Source organism: Lepidochelys kempii, chromosome 7 (assembly GCF_965140265.1).
Source record: "Lepidochelys kempii isolate rLepKem1 chromosome 7, rLepKem1.hap2, whole genome shotgun sequence".
In the NCBI taxonomy this organism is placed as follows: Eukaryota; Metazoa; Chordata; order Testudines; family Cheloniidae; genus Lepidochelys; species Lepidochelys kempii.
In genome coordinates this window covers 69,123,892-69,142,325 of record NC_133262.1, presented here as the reverse complement: position 1 = coordinate 69,142,325, position 18,434 = coordinate 69,123,892, and the positions used below count along the sequence as shown (strand labels likewise).

The following is an 18,434-nucleotide window of genomic DNA, read 5'->3' as shown; positions in this document are numbered from 1 at the left end:
GTCTGTTTCTGCTGTATGGTTAGTTTGTGTTTGGTAACATTTGTTCAATGAACATGCATTTGCACACACACACACATACACACACAAACTAAAATCTCTCTCTCTCATCCCACACCAAACACTGGCTACCTGATGCTTGAAGTACCTTTCCCAGACCTGAAGAAGAGCTCTGTGTGGCTTGAAAGCTTGTCTCTCTGACTGACAGAAGTTGGCCCAATACAAGATATCCACCTCATCTCTCTAATATTCTGGGACTAGCATGGCTACAACTACACTGCATGTCAAAAAAAGATTTCAGTAGACAGCCTGAGCAATAGTTTCCTTTGATCCATTTGTAACTCGATCTCAGCATCCCAGCTACATATAAATATTTTGTTTCTTCCCCAAGGCTTGGGCTGAGGTTGGGTACATTCCAGAGCAGTTCAGGCACAACCATAAAGATTTCCTAATCAGCCTTTTTAGAAAAATGGTGGTGTTTTCCACCTCCCTTAAATTAAAGGTGTGACAGTCAGTGCATGTCTAGTTGCTAGTGACTAGTAGGAATTACAAAAATTTTAAGATGGACTCTAATTAGCAGATGAGAAAGCAGAAGAAGGAGGAGGCTGAATAGAGATTGTTTATAAAATCAGATCAGCGGAATCTCTATTACTCAGGTACTAGTTCATGTACAGTATTTCCTTTCAGAACAGCACACAAAGAGTGCAAATGTACAAGACCTTCCAGGGGAGAATCACACTTAGAGATGAAAATGAAAACCAGGAAACAAAGTCATATTGTGCTTAACAAACTTTACATCCCTCACCCTTTTGACAGGAAAGGGACAAGCTTATACAACTTTCTTCTATTTCTGTGTGATCACAACACACGCTTGAGAACACTCACAGCAAACAGCCCCAAACTCGGGGAGAGCTAAACCAAAAGAACCACTGAACTGAACGGAAGCTAGAACTCCTTTACTAACTCCTGTGAATTGAATCTTTATGGCTACCCATCTTGCACAGGCTGAATACTGAGTTACTAAAAAGTGAGTTAATAAGTGAAATATCCCAATATTAACTTGCTCCCCTCCCAGGAAATGGGCTCTCCCAGTTTCCTCACATGATTATCCAGGCACTTTCACTTCTCCATATATAGGAGCAACTCACAGAGTGACAGCTGAAGTAGGTAGAGGTACAGACCTCAGACAGATGCCTGATCAGTGCTCGCACACACACACACACACACACACACACACACACACTGACTACACTTACTTCACATGCTCAATCCAAGTTTTTGTGGAAAGTAGCAACTGACAGAAGTGTTAGCCCTGCTGATAAAGTTTAGTCCTTCTACTCAGAAAGAGAAAGGCACTAAAGACAGAGCTCTTGAACTACTATTTTGATTAACCCATCAGGAAAAGTGTCAACATCATGAATAGAGTGGTGGATGGCTTATGTGACCACACTGTAAATGAAGAAGGTGCTTTCATGTTCACATCAGAGTCTGTTGGAGAAGGGCATCCAGGTAAGTAACTGGCTGCGGGGGTACAGACAAGTCAGAATATTTTCAATTAAAGTCTGTTTAAGAAAGTCTGGTGAAGAATCCAGTCAATGTAAGTATTATCATATGGGGCGGTGGTGATGGTGGAGTATTTTTCCACTGGATGTTTCTCCATTTAGACTTCAAAATGCTGGCGGTTATGATGCTGCTGTAGGATATGGTGAGTTGCCACTCTAATTCATGTCTGTGAACTGGCTGTGTGTTCCTTCCATGTGGCAATTTGCTCTTCCTTTTCTGCTTGTTTGTTTTGCATCTTTCTTTCGGCAGATTACACTTGAGATAATACTGCATCTCTGATAGCCTCAGGTTTCACACATGTTGAGTTCCACAACCTCGAAGTTTTGTGAAACTCTCCTGCATACATGTTCTGCCATAAAACTGCTAGTCACAATGACAGGAATATCTCTAAGCAGGCTATTTAAAAACAGTTAAAAATGAAAGGCCCCATCAGCTATGCATGGCAGCCCCCTGACTCCCCTCCCCGCCATGATCTGGTTTTTGTTAAAACATATGGAATTGCTTAAGCAGGCAGTGGACAGTTATTTTCTAAACTTTATGTATTGTCAGCAAAGTTTAATTTAATTTATTTTGAAAACAAATGATCATCTGCCATAAACATGTAGTTTGTGCCAACAGAAAGAATCCCTACAAATGAGGCTAGAGGACAATGACCTATTTGATGTCCTTTAAAGTATATTTTAGAAAACCATTTTTCATCCTGTTACTTTTGTCATGACAATGCCTTCCAGGTCTATGCACTCATTTGGGTGATATAAGGGTGAATAATGAAATTGAGCAGGGGTGGGGTGGGGATGACCTATCTGATAAGAAGAAAATGGCAAAACCAAAACCATCTCTGCTTTTATGCTTCTTCAATTTTTGCTCATCTCCATAGTATTAATTGGCTCCTACAAATCCTTGGCTGATGCAAACAGGTGTATCTCTGTTGACTTCAATGGAGCTATGCCAGTTTACAGTGCCTGGTAATCTTTCCCAATTGTCAGTGGCTGATGTAACAAGACACCCAACTGAAGGGTAGGTTCCACCGTAGTGTTTGCTCAGCAACTATAGAGGACAGGTGATTAACAGCACCAAGAGTCTTATGTCATTCTAAAGAACGCTTTTTAATTTAAAGCAACACTTTAAAGGATGATAGGTCCAAAATGTCTCTTAATTATTTTTTAATTCCTCAGTCAGTGATGGTGAGCCTCCAAGCATTTGGTCAGATAAATACTCAAAAGTGCTTCACTTAGCTTCTTTCCCTTTCACCTTTTATTCTGTCTCCCATTCTTTGCCCTGATCCATCTTTCAGTTTAACTGACCCTCAGATTCCTTTCCTCATCTCCAGAAGTCCCTTTCTCAGCTTGCAAGTGCTTCACTGATGTCCTCCTCCCTCTTTGCAGTTCCCAGCATCACCTTAATCCCCCAGTTCCCATTCTGATCACCAACAGGAGGACTAACTGCACCACTGGTGATTTTTCATTGAGTATTCAGGCTTGTCTCTCTCCCTGCTGAACTCTTCGGCTGTGCTATTTAAAGCTCCCACATTTTATTGCTTCCTGGGTAACTGGAACTTCCTCAGGCCTTAGGAAAATTTAGGAATTTATAAGATTTGTGGATAGCATCTCCCCCAGCAGTGATTGCCAGATCTCTGAAGGTCTCAAATTGCATTTCAGGGAAGAAAGGAGGCTTGCTGTAGATTTAAAAAAGAGAGAGAGGGAAGGTGAAACATGCCAGGGCTTTTTGAATTCCATCATATGAAAATATTTGGGTTTATTTGGTTCAAGTCAACGTTTGAGCTAACATATGGGCCAGTGTTTGTTCTTTCCAAACCAACAGACCCATCCTCATATATAACAGTGTGAAAAACGATCATTCCTCCCAAAGAAGAGTTGACAGGCTTCCAGATTGGGGCAGGCAAGGTTTGCACCAAGACACCCTTTGCAGCTCCCTGATTCTGGGGCTCTATCATACTTCAGCTGTCAACGGCCTCTTGGGGCTGATCTGGTTGCTGGAGGTCAGCGTGATGCTGTTGCGTCGTAGCCAAAACCCTCTTTTCTCTAGCTATGCTTCTACACAAGGCCCAGGGAGAGGTGATGTAGGATCTGAAACATTAGCCGTAGGTTAGAATTTCCCTGTGTCAGCTGGCCATTTAAGCTAGGCTTAAATCTGCTTTCTGCAGATTTCACTGTACAGACAAACTGACTTGACTCAGACGCGTGAGTGGTGCAAAGCAGACTTAACAGGGCAGAGGATCTGCCCTAAGGTCTGAAAAGGGGCATCTGATGGGAGAACGCTATCAAATATATCAGACTAAATTCTTAAATTCTACCTTTCGCAAGTGTGTTCTTGTTAAATTTGTTAATTGCTCAACTCTCTGAACCTGTATTCAAATACAGGTTTCCCCCTAGTCTATTTTCATAGAAGACTGAATTTGTTATACTACAGTAATATCCACAGCAATAGACTCATGGCATAATCTTTTACAAAAATATGAATTTGCTCCAGGATCTCAAGTTTGCTGAGTGTTAATGTTAAAAAATAAGCTTCCTTGAATGCATTAATTCTGGCTAGATGTCTGTATAGAACTGACAAAAGTAATGTATATGGTAAAATTCCCAGGCACTGTTAGGAGATAGCAAATACTGCCAAGCTGGAGTTGTGCAAACAGCAAGTGAGAACACTTTGTAACAGAAGTCAGAGGCAGGCAGGGGAGCGCTTATGTATTATAAAGCACTGAAACAGATGAGCATTTGTTACCTGTAAATACATTTAATTTTGTGATCAGGGAAGAAGAGGAATTAGTTACACAATTTTAATTAAAGATGAGCCAAACCAAATGCCCAGTGCTGAATGCCCACAGTCTCTCAAGACATTTGGATCCGGATCCAGATTTGAACAAACCAGCCAAAGCTAATTTTTATTTGAAACATTAAATTAAAACTAAATAGTAAAATTGTAAAAAATCTACCATTTGAGTCACTGGGGTTGATGCCAATGTTTACTTTGGTTTACACCTGCATGGATTTGCAGCCCTGATTCTTCTGTCACTTACACTGACGGAACTCTGTTGTCTAAAGTGGAGTTACTCCTGAGGTTTGCTTTGAGTTTCCAGTGAGAACAAGCCCAATAAGTCAAAGTATTGTAGAAATCTAAATCAGTAAATATGTAAGGTGAAACTTGGCATTCAGCTGCAAAATTGTGTGAAACCACAAATTTCTCTAGGTGGCAGCTCAAAACCATAAATCATCTTTGGTTTTCTCAAAACTAGGTCCGGGTCTGAGGCAGAGGCTGAAATACTGCCCATATAGGAGCTAACAGTAGTTTTCAATGGGGTTGGGATTTCATCCTGAGTTTTGAGTTTGTAGCTAAAACTGACACCAGTTGACTCTTGCATAGTTTCTGGTTTAATTGTGAACATTTCTCTGTGATCCCTTTTTAATTTGTAATTAGCCTTTCCAGTCAGTAGAATGTCTAAAATGCCCATTGTTTGTCTTGGTGCCTCTTGGAATATAAAGATTCTGTAGCACAAGGAAACATTTCTTCTGGAAAAAGAGGTGCTTAAAAATGCCAGTGTGTTCTCTAATGCGACTGATGGGAGATATTTCAGTGCTTCATAAAAGTGCTCCCAGTTTTTGATGGAAAATCTAGAATGGATTCTTTGGAGGAAGTTACTATATCAGTTATACCAAAGACCCCATCAGGGAGGACAGAGGAATCTTCTTTGGACATTGCACTCAATGACCTGGCTTTTGTTGAAGCTGTGTATGTATAGGTCACACCATCTTTCCACACGTCTAAATGGGTATACTATTAGAATTTACCACTTACAGAATCATACTATATACTATCTCCACAATGTTCTCTATACCCTGGACTCTTTACAGAAATTGAAGTAATCAGCAAAAGCAAAAGGCTGGCACTGTCTACATGTGCTAATGTCACATGTGCAATATTAATAAATCCAGCAGCCTAGGTTTGCTGTTGGTGGATCCTCTAGTTGAAGAGGTGGGATTGTAACAGAGTTATAGTCCTTTTTAAAAAGGTTAATAGATATTTTAAATTATCTTGATTATATTAATATAATAATGAATATGACAGAGTCCTCATGTTACAGATAAGGTAACTCTTGATGGAAATCTTTTAGAACATTCTGTTTAGACACAGAGAGCACTAAAATGTTCACATTTCTCTTCCTCTGTGGGGACATTTGTTTGAAAAGGTGTTTCATTTGTGACTGGTGATTATCCCTCTCCTAGCTGGACATTAGAATAATTTCTACAAAATTGTGCTTGAGAAGACTCAAAGAAGTAAAGCTTCTGGACGAGATCTTCAGCTGGTGTGATCTGGCTGGTTTTTCCATATAAACGTCCTCTTAACAAGAGAGGGAGGGGAAATACAGGGAATACATTATTTATTTATTTAGATGTAATGACCTCCTGCAGCATGCTCTATGCCTCACATGTATTAAAAAGACCAGATTCAGCACAAACTGTTGAGATCTGACAATAATTAATGAACTGCTGTTACACAAGACTGCCAAGTAAACATTATATAAGAACTCCCTTTATCCCACCTCAGCAGCTCAACCTCATCACAAACATCTCAGAATACAGGTGGGGGGTTGCAAAAGTGGTATTTTGTTCCTAGAAGGTTAACAAACCTGGGCTCTGGTAGACTAAAAAGGAGAGTGAATTCCAAATTCCAATTCAAGCACCTCCACTAATCACAACTGCTTATGGAAAGTGAGATGGTTTCTCAGGTCACCTGGTTCCAAGCCATTTAAGATCTGCTCTACTTTGAATTGTACAGGAGAACTGACTGGTCAAGAAACCCTCTAGCCAGGAAAGGGAAGCCATGCTGTATGTCTTTGATGATGGTGCATTATGCTTTGGAAGGCATTGTTCTCCCTGAGTCTCAGTGCGTACCAGGTCCCAAACCTTTGGCACTTAAAACTAAACCTTCCTCTCCACCCAGAATGGCTGATGTAACTTTAAGCAGAATTGCCTCCAAACAGAACCCCTCTCAGAGTTTTCCATGAAGTATCAGAAAGTCTTACAGCAGGCTTAATTTATTCACCATGCACCACCTGTATATTTGATGGCATTTAACAACATATACAATAATATTACTAAGCAATATATTTAACAAAGAGAACAGAAATGCAAAGTATTGCATATATTCAGTGTGGCTGAATTCATGTTTCTGTAAGTATCCTCACTTTTACACTTTTGACTTTTTTTCATTTAAACAGTGCAGCCTTAATGTTGCATTGTCATAGTCTTTTTACTTAACAGTCCTGTGTATTTTGTAAAATAGAAACAATGGAACAGGAGAAAACATGGGAAGGGGGTGGAAACACTTTCTACCACCACCTTTACGTGTAGAGGGCCGATGGAAAGTTTTCCACTGAGGTGGATGGAAAGTTGGGGTTTTGACAAAATGAAAATTTTTGTGGAAAATGCTTTCCCCATTTTTTTTTTGATTTTTTGGTCAGAAAACTGCATTTCTGGGGGCTGAAAACTGAAATTTTTCAGATTTTGGCAGCTTTTAGATGAAAGTTTCAAGTTTTTGTTGCATTTCTTCAGTTTTTGGTTGTTGAAAATCAAAAACATCTAATTTTTTTAACAAAAAGTTAAAATCCTGTCTGGACCCCTCCCATTTTCTGATCAGTTCAACTTGGGAGTCTGGTAAGTACTACATGGTTTTATTGGAATGGCACACACTTTGAAGTGTGAAAATGATATATATGCACCTTAAGTAGAATGCAGAAAAGCTGAATATTGTCTCTTAGTGTGCTTCAGACCTTATCCAAAGTCTATTAAAGTACATAAATGGAAGTCTTCCCATAGATATAGTAGTATGAAATCCTTACCCAGTGGATCATAGAACATTGTAACAAGCCATATTAGCTGACCTTGTAAGGATATCATATATAATAAATGATAAAGTAGACATGCAGTATTCCAAACTATATGGTCTTAGAAATCTGTGATTAATAAGCTGTCCTGGGCACGTATATCTCTTATGTCATGAACTCTGTACATAAATACGTATTTAATGATAAATATAAAATATGCAGTTGTGTTATTCATTATACCCGATCTACTCATATGAGTAAAGTATGGAAATAATCATATTTGAAGCATAGTTGTACTTAGTTGTACTCAGAAAGGATATTCTTTACAAATGACATTGAGAGTTTTAATATTCGTTTTCCATATCAGATTTGTTTACAGATCAGATGAGATTTCCAGCTACCTTCATTGTAAACTCTATTTGGGAACGGAAAACCAAGCTGGGTTCTCTGCAGCCTTTTGCATCATAACAAACATTCAGCATTCCACAATTAGCTGACAGTTTTGATGATGATGCATGAAACATAATAGTGTCCACCTTGCCCTACCCTAGTTATATTGGCTCTGCAGTACTGTTGATGGCAGTAAAATCTAATTTGTTTCAATGAAACAATCACTTGATGATTACTTGTTCTGTTAATTCCCTTGGAAGCACCTGGCATTGGCCACTGTTGGAAGACAGAATTCTGGGCAAGATGGACTGTTGGTCTGACCCAGTATGGCCGTTCTCATGTTCTTAAAGAAGTAGATGAGCTACAAAGACACATAGGAGAGGAAAGGAAGATATTTTTTGAAGAACCTGTTTTTCTACAACAGGAAGTAAGAAAGTACCATATTTATTTGGCTACTCACTTGATTATGAACATATTTTAACAAGAGATAAGGAATTTTTCAGTTACTAATTTTTTCATAAAAAAACAAAAGTTTTTTGTTGAAACCCAAACTGTTCACTAAACAAGGTCAGTTTGAACAAATCTCTCAACTTAAAAAATTATTGAGGGGGAAAAGTTTTGAAATTGTCAAAATGTCCCATTTCAACTTTTTCAAAACAAAAAATTTCTGTTTCCAGGCTAAATGACTTTTTGTTTAGAAACTTTAGTAAATGTAGAATAAAAAAAGTAGACAAAAAGGTCACAATTGGAATGTTAGGTTTTGAAAAGATCAAAATGAAATGTTTCAATTGAACGAAACCATTTATTTTTTTGTTTTGGATCTTTATTTTGTGAATTTTTTTACGATTTGGGCTTTTTGTCCTGATTCACAACAGGAAATTTTTTTGATATCTCAAAAATAATTCCTGGAACAGTAAAATTGTTTCCTGGCCTGCTCTAATTTTAATATTTGCCTATTTGAAATTCATTCAGGGTGAGGCGAGGCACTTTTCTGGAATCAATCCTCTGGCTACCTCTATCACTCATAGAAAAGTGTTTCTGTGAGTCAGTTAAACTTGTGAATCCGAAGACTCTTGTCGGCTGATTTTCCAATGTCCTGAGCACCTACCATTCCCATTCCATTTGCTGATGATGGTATCACTTGTGGGGGCTCAGCACTTCTAAAAATCAATCGTTATTTATTTGGACAAACTGATGTCTTTATGACAAATGAATGTCCAAGTATATGGAGAATTCACTTTATATATATACATACGCACACGCACACAGGGTATCCCTAATTTGCAGACATCAGCTTTTTCATAAAAATACCAACTAAAGGAGATAAGTTAATAGTGGGGCATTTTAAGACAATTCTGTCATCAACTCTCTTAGACACTACCTTTCCTTCTGTAGCCAGTGAAAGCTGTTTCTCTACACAATCAGCACATCTGCTATAGGAACTCCACCTACAAGATGATTGGGTTTCTGGGTGAGAATTCCCAAACATAATTCTCTTTGGATAACCTGAGATGTTCTTCTCACTCTGATAGGGTGTGGTTTTATTTATTTATTTGGTCTAGTAAACCCATGAGACTAGTGAAGGGAATCACTGACAGTGCTGTTCTACCTTCAAATCACTGTCCTGTTGTCCTTATTCTCAAATTAGGGAAATGGACAGTACATTGTGCATGGTCCTGGTGACTCACTATTTATCTATTAGAAAAGTTTGTGATATTTTTATTAACTTTGTGGAGGATAATGCATTCCCAGAGATGGGTAAAGCAGTAATAAGATAATAATGATTGACATATCCTGCCATATTTAGGAGCTAATAAAAAGACTTGGACAGCTGAGATCAGAAACTTAAATAGCAGAATCCAGTATATGCAAATCTTGCTAAACAGAATCACTGCTAAAACCAGGAATGTTTAAATTAGAGACCAAAACTAATAGGCAGCTGAATTTCCTGAAATGTAGTGTATGGATCAGCTGATCAACGAGGTAGATAGCACTCTCTCATGTGATAACCAGTAAACCTGAATCCCGATTAATCAATAATCTTCAGGTCATATAACTATGGCAGATGAGATGAAATGATTTTAATATAAATTATATATATATATATATATATATATAATTATAATTATATATCAATTAAAATCTCAACACAGATTAATAAGGTCAGAAGGGACCGTTATACATCTTTTATTAATACGCTTTATTTATTTGGAAAGACGAGAAACCAAAACCAAATGAAAATATCTCTGTTTAGCAAAAGAAGGAGCTGGGATCTTTGCTTGGTGCATAACCTTAGGAGTATCTAGGACTGGCCCTGGGCATTTTGTGCCTTCAGTGAACTTCAATTTGTAATCCCCTCCTGCTCTCCCCTGCATTCTACCCCACCTCCCTTCCACACTTAGTAGAGTGTGGGGATTATGGGGAGAAGGCTTTGGAGGACAATAGGAGTCATCAAATGTTTGTCCTCGAAAACAATCAAGAGAATATCTACGTATGTTTATAATTTCTTTAAAGTTTTTTTTTCAATGTCTCTTTCTTAGGCTTTAACTGCTGTATTACCTAGAAATGTATTATACTCTCTGTTGGACTGGAAGGGGTCATCTTAATAGCTGAATATTGCCTTGTTGGAAAGACTGTCCCTGTCATGTTTCACCCTTAAGTGAACAGGCAAAATGGGCAGGTAAAGTTGTATTCAGTGCTAATTTACATCACCAAATAAATGCCATACTGCATCTGATGTCAAACAGGTTGAGGCACCATCACTGTGTATCTTCTTTGCCTGGACAATGTGTCATATGGTTTTTAAAATCTATATAAGCTTAGTTACTACAGTAATGGGGGCCATATAAGTATGATAGCTAGCTAGCTAGACAGATAGATGATAAGCAAAAAACAGCTCCCACAAACTATTTTCTAGTTCATTGTGATGTCAACAGTCCATATTTTCTGTAGAGAACACTGTTTTTAGACACATTGGCTCTGTTCTCTTTCAGATAAGATCTGTGATCAGATCAGCGACGCTGTGCTAGATGCCCATCTTCAACAAGATCCAGATGCCAAGGTTGCTTGTGGTAAGGACACACACATTTTCTTCTTTCACTTAGACTAGATGGAAAAGTGACTGCTTTACTATCACCTGCTTGTAGTTCCCTCTTTGTAATATATAAATGTAGGAGGTTGATGGGAACATGTGCCTGTTCATTTTTTATTCTAATTATTGTGTTCAAAAATATATGTACAACAAAACAAAAAAGATCTGAACAAACAATTATACAGCGTCACTACATTGTTTCTCAAAGAAATTTTGAAAGTACATTGTGTTTGAGGACTGTAGCAAGAGCCTAAAATAACCAAACCAGTGGTAGAGTTAACTTTGAAATGTAATTAGTATTCCAGAGGAAAAGAGATTTAATTCCACTACAGTTGATCGTCCAAAGAACCGTGACCATTTGTAGCAAAGTGCACTTATTTGGCTTTATAGATATTTTAAATTTTTCATTGCTAACTCTAGGTGTTTTCCTGACAGCTCATCATAAAGAAAAATGTTTTAACCCTGTTTTGGTTATGTCTGCCAGTTGTTGTTATTAACATGTTGAAACTGCTGAAATTTGACCCACATTGAGAAAGTCAGCAAAATGTCTCCAAATTCTCAGATTTGTAAATGGCCAATGGCATCATTTTCATGATGGAAATGACCCATTTTCCCCTCAACCTTCATACCTGAGGGTGAGATTTGGCACTTGGCCTGTGTTCCATGTAAGTCCAACTGAAGATCTTAAAACAGAGTTTAATTGGGGCTCGTGTGAATTTGGCCTTGTGCATTCATGAAAAAACAACCACCAGCTTTTGTCTCTCTGGTCCAGTTCCTCAACTGTGGTGCTTAACTCCCATTCAAATGAATAGGAGACAGGATCTTTCAGGAGCTGGGCCTCCCTCCTTAAAATGGAGGCAAGGTTGCAAACCAGTGGGTCATTAGTGTGGATTGTTGGGCCCAAACTTACTCCGTAAGCAGGATAGAAGGATGCTTTTCTGGTTAAGGCACTGGAATGATGCTCTGGAATCTCAGTTCAGTTCCTACATTGCTCCAAACTTCCTGTGTGACTTTGAGCAAGTCATCAAATCACTTTGTGCCTCAGTTTCTCCAGCATACTAGTCCTTCCCTCCCTCAAGGGGTGTAATGAGGATAAATCGATCCATATGTGTGAGGATCTAATACTATGCAGATGGGAGCGATAACTACCTATTTTATTTGTATTCGTTAGGGGCTGTTCAGAATTCACCATTGACAGAAATGGAGTTATTTGCAATAGCATGTTGAGTTATCCAGCCCTCCCTTATCCCTTTTCCTTCTTTCTGTCTTCCCGCTCTCTGTAGAGACAGTGTGTAAAACAGGGATGGTGCTGCTCTGTGGGGAGATCACATCCCTCGCCATTGTCGACTATCAGCGAGTAGTTCGAGACACAATTAAGCAAATCGGCTACGATGATTCAGCTAAAGGTTGGTGGAAAAATTCCAGGAATCCAGTTTATTGCCAACATGGTGTGCTGGTCAGTGAGTAGCTCCAGAACAGGTCTCTCTCCACTTGCATACTTGTGCTTCTGCAGGCCTAATCAAATCATATGTCTTGGCTAGGAGCTGCTCAAACACTGTCATAAGAAAAACATTCTGACTCCATCACATACCAACGAGAAACTTTTCACTGTATGGTTAAAGTGCTCATCAGGAAAAGGCAGCTAGGATATTTTTTGAACTGGAGCATGTTGGCAGAGTAGCTGCTAACTTGTGCTATAGAATTTACTCTCAGTTTAACTCCTTGCAACTTGCATGTTATTCAAATGACCAATCAGACTAATGTAAATTAGTCAGATGGAGTGGAAAGAGAAGACTTAGTGAATCTGTATTATTATTAATAATTAATTATGATTATCTATTACAGTATAACGTAGGGACTGCAATCATAGCCCAGGCCCCCATTCTGCTAGTAGCTGTACAAACACAGAACAAAAAGACAGTCCCTACCCTGAGGAGCTTACAATCAAAGTAAATTTCATAGCACTGTGGAGTGTAGTACTGATGCAAAAAACAGTGTTTTATATCCGAGATACATTTCAACATCCAGTTTGCAATATCTATAAACGTATTGTATTATTTACATATTGCAAATGTTTTACAGTTATCATGAAGATTAAGTATGTTTTTTTCTTTAAAAAAACTTTGTTAGCGGTATTTCCTGGTTGATATAATCTTGTTGGTACAAGACTTCTGAAGAGAGAATGGTGGGAGAATGCTGTAAAAGCACATTTGCTAGTTGGCTGCAAAGGCAGAATATTATGTAACATAATAACATTGCTCTCAGAAAATACTGCCAGATCCAGTAGTGTAGAAATCTCCTCTTTTACCCTTACCACCAAAGCAGTGTGGGTCCCTTAGTGAACCCAGTCGAAAACCCTGCCCTACAGAAACTATAGGAGAAAAAGCTAAAAGGGGCAGAATTGCATACAACTTTTTCCCTTATGGAATTCTTTCCCATCACAGCCTACTTAAAGGAAAGAGGGCATGGAGTGTTCTTCAAGTGGACGCTTGTGTGTATGTGTATATTTGATGTATAGGTGTTTGATTCTAGATTTGGTAAACAGCTGTCAGTAGCTAGAATTTTGGGAGACGTGAGCATAGGGTAAAGCTGATTATCCTCTACATAACTGGGGAAGAAAATGAGAATTTCTGCCATAATATTCTGCAAGTCCTTGACAATTTTGTATAAACCTTTTCACTTGTCCTTTGAAGGCAAAGCTCTGCTTTCAGATCTGGATGGCAAGTCTCAAATCTGCTTTTCTTACATGTGTGGATCTCCCGTTGACCCTCACGGGAGATTCTTGCATATATGGAAAACAGAATATAAGAGCGAGATCTACCAAAAGGAGAATTTGCTGAAAATATCTATTTGTCAGAAAATACAGTGGGCCTTTCATGTTGTTCAGTAATGTCATAGAGTTTCCCAAAATATTAACTCCAACTGTACACAGATCATGCTATTCTTCAGGAGGTGCTCTGCTGCTGGGTTATTTCCCAGGGACATTAGATATCATGATCAGAGAGAAAATGTTAGCAATACTAATGGTTCTGTCACTGAGCCTTGGGTTGATGTTCCAGAATCAGAGAAATTAAAGATGATCTATATCTATAGTATTATCATCTTTATGTTTCTGCCAACACAGGATTGTACCCTAAGATGTTCTACTGAGGATTTTGTGTAGTTCAGCTTTAAAGAGCTCATGTGATGGGGCTTCTGCCATTTCCCTTGGGAGAATATTCCAGTCTGACAGATGGCCCTGATAAGAAATATTCTTGATATTCAGGTGGTCCTTTACTTAACTTAATCTGATTCATTATCCCTAGTGATATTTCCTTAGACTCTCCCTCCTTGGTGTTTAGACCCTTCCAATGATGAAATAGCATGTGTAAGCCCTGCTGGGGAAGGACCATAGCAGCTGTGATCATACATTTTCTCTCTTGTGATTTCTTACTTTTCATGCTGTTTGGGACTTTCCTGAGCATTGCTTTAGACGAAATGCCTGTGCCAAGCAGCTAAGAGAGATGAGACCGTGCTGTGAGGTTGAACGGAGAAGAACACATTAGAATTGTTGCATTGACAAAAATGTAAAAGCAAATAGCAGGCAGATTCTGAGTTTTGAAGGCACTGTTGTCCAGGATTGGAATTTCTGGCATATGGTTCCATGTAGTTATGCTTCACTGTGCAGGGAAGTTAATTTACTCCTGTGTCTTCTTCTAAACAGGCTTCGACTACAAGACTTGCAATGTTCTGGTGGCACTGGAACAACAGTCGCCTGATATTGCCCAAGGTGTTCATATGTACAGGAATGAAGAGGATGTTGGTGCTGGTGACCAGGTAATCAAAAGTCATCCCTGTTTACAAAAACAATAGTAAAGTAAAACACACTCTACAATCATCCTATTAGCTCATTAGGGCAGCCCGCTAGTACACTCCCAGCTCTGTTTACTCCCAATGCTAGGAGAGACAGGATCACTGTATCTCCTTAAAATGAAAACATTTCTTCTGAAAAGGTCAGGGTTAGAAAGTGAGGGTTTATCCACCCCATTGTCCTATTTTCTAAATTAAAACCAGCTTGGTCACAGTTCATGAGAATTTGCCCAGTCTCATCCTGTTCTAACATAGAATAAAATGCACATGTGTGTGAATACATTGATGGAGCTCCCATGGGACACACAGGGCCAAATTAATCTCTGGTGTAACTTCTTTAACTTCAGTGGAGTTACACCAAGGACAGTTTTGGTCCACACAATAGACCATGCAGCAGATCCTCCGCTAAGCTAAATTGTCATAGCTCCATGGAAGTCAATGGCGCTGTGACAATTTACACCAGCTAAGGATCTGGGCCCTAAAGCTTAGCAAAGTTAGCTTTTTCAAGTAGGCTTCATAGTTCTGTTTTAGTAGGGTTAGATTAATCAGATATTGCCTTTGCAGCAGGACTTGCCCAGTAAGATTAACTAAATAAATAATAAACAAATAAAATCATATAAGATCGTGCCATGTTTACATAACTCTGGAGCTTTGATGTTGTAAAAAGGTGTTCTCTGTCAATGTTTCAAGCGTAAGCAGGAGAGCAGTGTTTGTAAAATGAAGGCAATTCTGCCCGAACATTTGTAACTCTCATTTATTTCCCAGAGGCAGGGATCAGTTTCAGTATAATTGGCATTCCACATAATTAAGACTGTCCAACTCATATTTCTGTGAGCTGAATAGCAAATGGAGATGATTACAGTTCTCCCCAAGAGCATGAAAATCCTGCAACTCCAGTTGAAGCCAATATGAATGTGTGTTTAACATTTACAGTAGTTCTCATTAGCGGTAATATCTAGTTTATGGTAATGTTGTTGAGAATTGTAATAGAACCATGATAGAGTCTTGGAACCAAAGTCATATTACCCCCAAATCCTCATGAGAACTAAATTAACATTTAGCATTTCTATCAGCAGAGGGACCAAATAGAAATGCATCTGTCTTAAGTAGTTACATGGCTCTGATTACTGCAGGAGCTGAACACTTCACAAATTTTAATGTATTTATCCTTGCAGCACTCTTGTGAGGTAGGGTAGTGCTATTGGCCCCATGTAACACGTGCAGAACTGAGGCACTGAGAGACAAAATGACTATTACCAGGTCACAGCAGGGAACTGAACTCAGGTCTCCCAAGTCCTAAGCACTTGGCCATGCTTCCTCTCTTCAGTGTTTAAATAATTCCATTTATGAGCTGCCATTCCACTGGACTGCCTGACAGGAAGCAGTAACACCAAGGAAATATCCCTGCTAACTCCCAGCATTGGCCGGTTCAGGCATACTGTGACAACATTCATTAATGAAAGTCTCAGATAGGGTTGTCACCTCTGAGATACAAAAAACAGGGACATCTGGGATGATCCTGAGCCCATGAATCCGGCAGCTGGCAGTGTATACCGAGCATGGCTATAGATTTCTGAGGACAGCTACCTCAAAAAAGGGGTGATCTTGGGAAAAACTGGAGAAGCATCAGCCCTAGCCCCAAGCCGTATTTCTAACGCTGTCCAGGCCACCTTACTCATTGTGGAGTTCTGCCTAAGAAAGAAGCAAGGCTTGGGTCCAAAATATGCCCAGATATTTTATTTACATTTTTGCATTTAGACAAATCACTTGTATTATCTGGGTATAGTCCTTGCCAATAGGGTGGGTTGAAAATTGTCCATCCAAACTGTTATTTAATAAAACACAAATTTCTACGAAAAATGTCTGATTACCACAGAAAAGTTTGAGGTCCTGTCACAAACTTTTCAGCCAAAAATTGAAAATGTTTTAACAAAAACTAAAAACTACTGGGCAGGGACTGTCTCTGATTATGTGTTTAGGGAGTACCTCGCACAGTAGGGGGCCTGATCTCAATTGAGGCCTCTAAGGCTGTGTCTACACTGCCAAGTTTTTTTTTGCCAAAAGTTATACCACTTTTATTAAAGGGCTTTAATTAAACCAGTGTTGCCTGTCCATACTACTCCTTGTGTTGCTGGAACGCATCCACACTAGCAGCTCTTGCAAAGGCAAAGAGAGCATTACACTGTGGGTAACTATCCCACTATGCAACTGGCCACAGGGTGGTTTGGGAAGGGTTTGCAATGCCTCATGGGGCAGGTACAGGGTCACATGATGCAGGTTTCTCAATCCCATCATTCTATGGGCATTCTACTAGATTGCTAGCTGCTTTCCAGCTGAAGTGGGTGGAGAGGGGCGGGGGGGAGAGTGTGTGACAGGGAGCATGTGTGTATGGGGGGAGGGGAAGAGACAGACAGTGTGTGTTGGGGGCAGAGTGAGTGTGTCAGCAGGCTGTCTCCTAAATTCAGCCAGGCAGCTGAAAGCAACCTGTCCTGAGGCAGGGGGAGGGGGAAATCCTGACATCAGCCCCCACCTCCCTCCCTGGCTCTGCACCGCACAGAATCTCTCTCTCTCTCTCTCTCTCTCTCACACACACACACACACCTCTCTGCCTGCCTGCCTCTGTGTTCTTAGTGTGGGAGACAGCAGGAGCATTCCAGCCAAAGATTTGCTCTGTTTCCCAGAGCAGCACAGCATGCAGGCTGTCAGAATGGAGCTTTGAAAGGAGAGGGGCACATGCATGCGTAAGCAGAGCAGTCACTGCGGGCATTGTGGGACATCTCTGGAGGCCAATTATAGTGATAAAAGCAAGCAAGGTGTTTACGCTGGCTCTTTGGTGATAAAACATTTGTGCAAAAAGCCTTATCACTCTCGTCAAGGTGGTTTTATTACAGCACTGCAACTGAGGAGTTTCGTTGCAAAAAGTGGCTTTGCAGTGTGTACACCTCTGCTGTTTCATCGCCAAAAGCTACCTTTTGGCAAAAAGCTTGGCAGTGTAGACCATCCGATGCTACTGTAACACCAGTAATAAAAACAATAAAAAGTAATTGTAAGGCCCTGTTTGCCTCAGATGAGATTCTGTGGTCTCTAGGCACTTCTGTAATGCTCATATTAATAATTTAACAGGATTGAAAGCCCTGCTTGCCCCAGTGATTTAAAATCTATCCCTCCTCTCCCATTACAGGGGTTGATGTTTGGCTATGCAACAGATGAGACAGAAGAATGTATGCCTCTCACTATTGTTCTCGCTCACAAATTGAACACCAAGTTAGCAGAGCTGAGACACAGTGGTGATCTCCCTTGGCTTAGACCTGACTCTAAGACACAGGTAAATATTGCTTTCACTCAGCATGTCCCTCTGCTCAATACAGGAGTCATGGAAAGAATCCTTTGAAGTCCTGATCACTTGCAGGCTATTAATAACTATCTGTCTGGTTCAGTAAAGCCACTGTTTTACCCAAAAAATCTTGGATTTCTTTTTCCAATATTTAATTACTGCTATTTGTTCAGTTCAGAATGTCGTTTTAAGTGGATAATCCAGAATTTCCACATTATAACATACAGTCTGTTTTCAGCTTCCTACTGATTGTATATAAAGCAGTTCCTCTGCTCAGGATACAATCTCCTGAGGGTTGCAAAAACTGTTAGCATGCACCTGGATGTCTGACACATGACACTGCATAGCACTGAAGAAACATTTAACCC

The 18,434-nt window shown here is 39.6% G+C and overlaps 1 protein-coding gene across 1 annotated transcript in view; it reads left to right on the top strand.

The window, feature by feature from the left end:
- Positions 1-1,156: 1,156 nt before the first annotated feature.
- The window catches only part of MAT1A (methionine adenosyltransferase 1A), a 28,509-nt gene continuing 11,231 nt past the window's right edge, over positions 1,157-18,434 (top strand). The window contains exons 1-5 of the mRNA XM_073353268.1: positions 1,157-1,506; positions 10,786-10,863; positions 12,167-12,289; positions 14,587-14,699; positions 17,914-18,057. Of these exons, the coding sequence (XP_073209369.1) occupies positions 1,413-1,506; positions 10,786-10,863; positions 12,167-12,289; positions 14,587-14,699; positions 17,914-18,057 (552 nt within the window). The 5' untranslated portion in view covers positions 1,157-1,412. The remainder of the gene's footprint in view (positions 1,507-10,785; positions 10,864-12,166; positions 12,290-14,586; positions 14,700-17,913; positions 18,058-18,434) is intronic.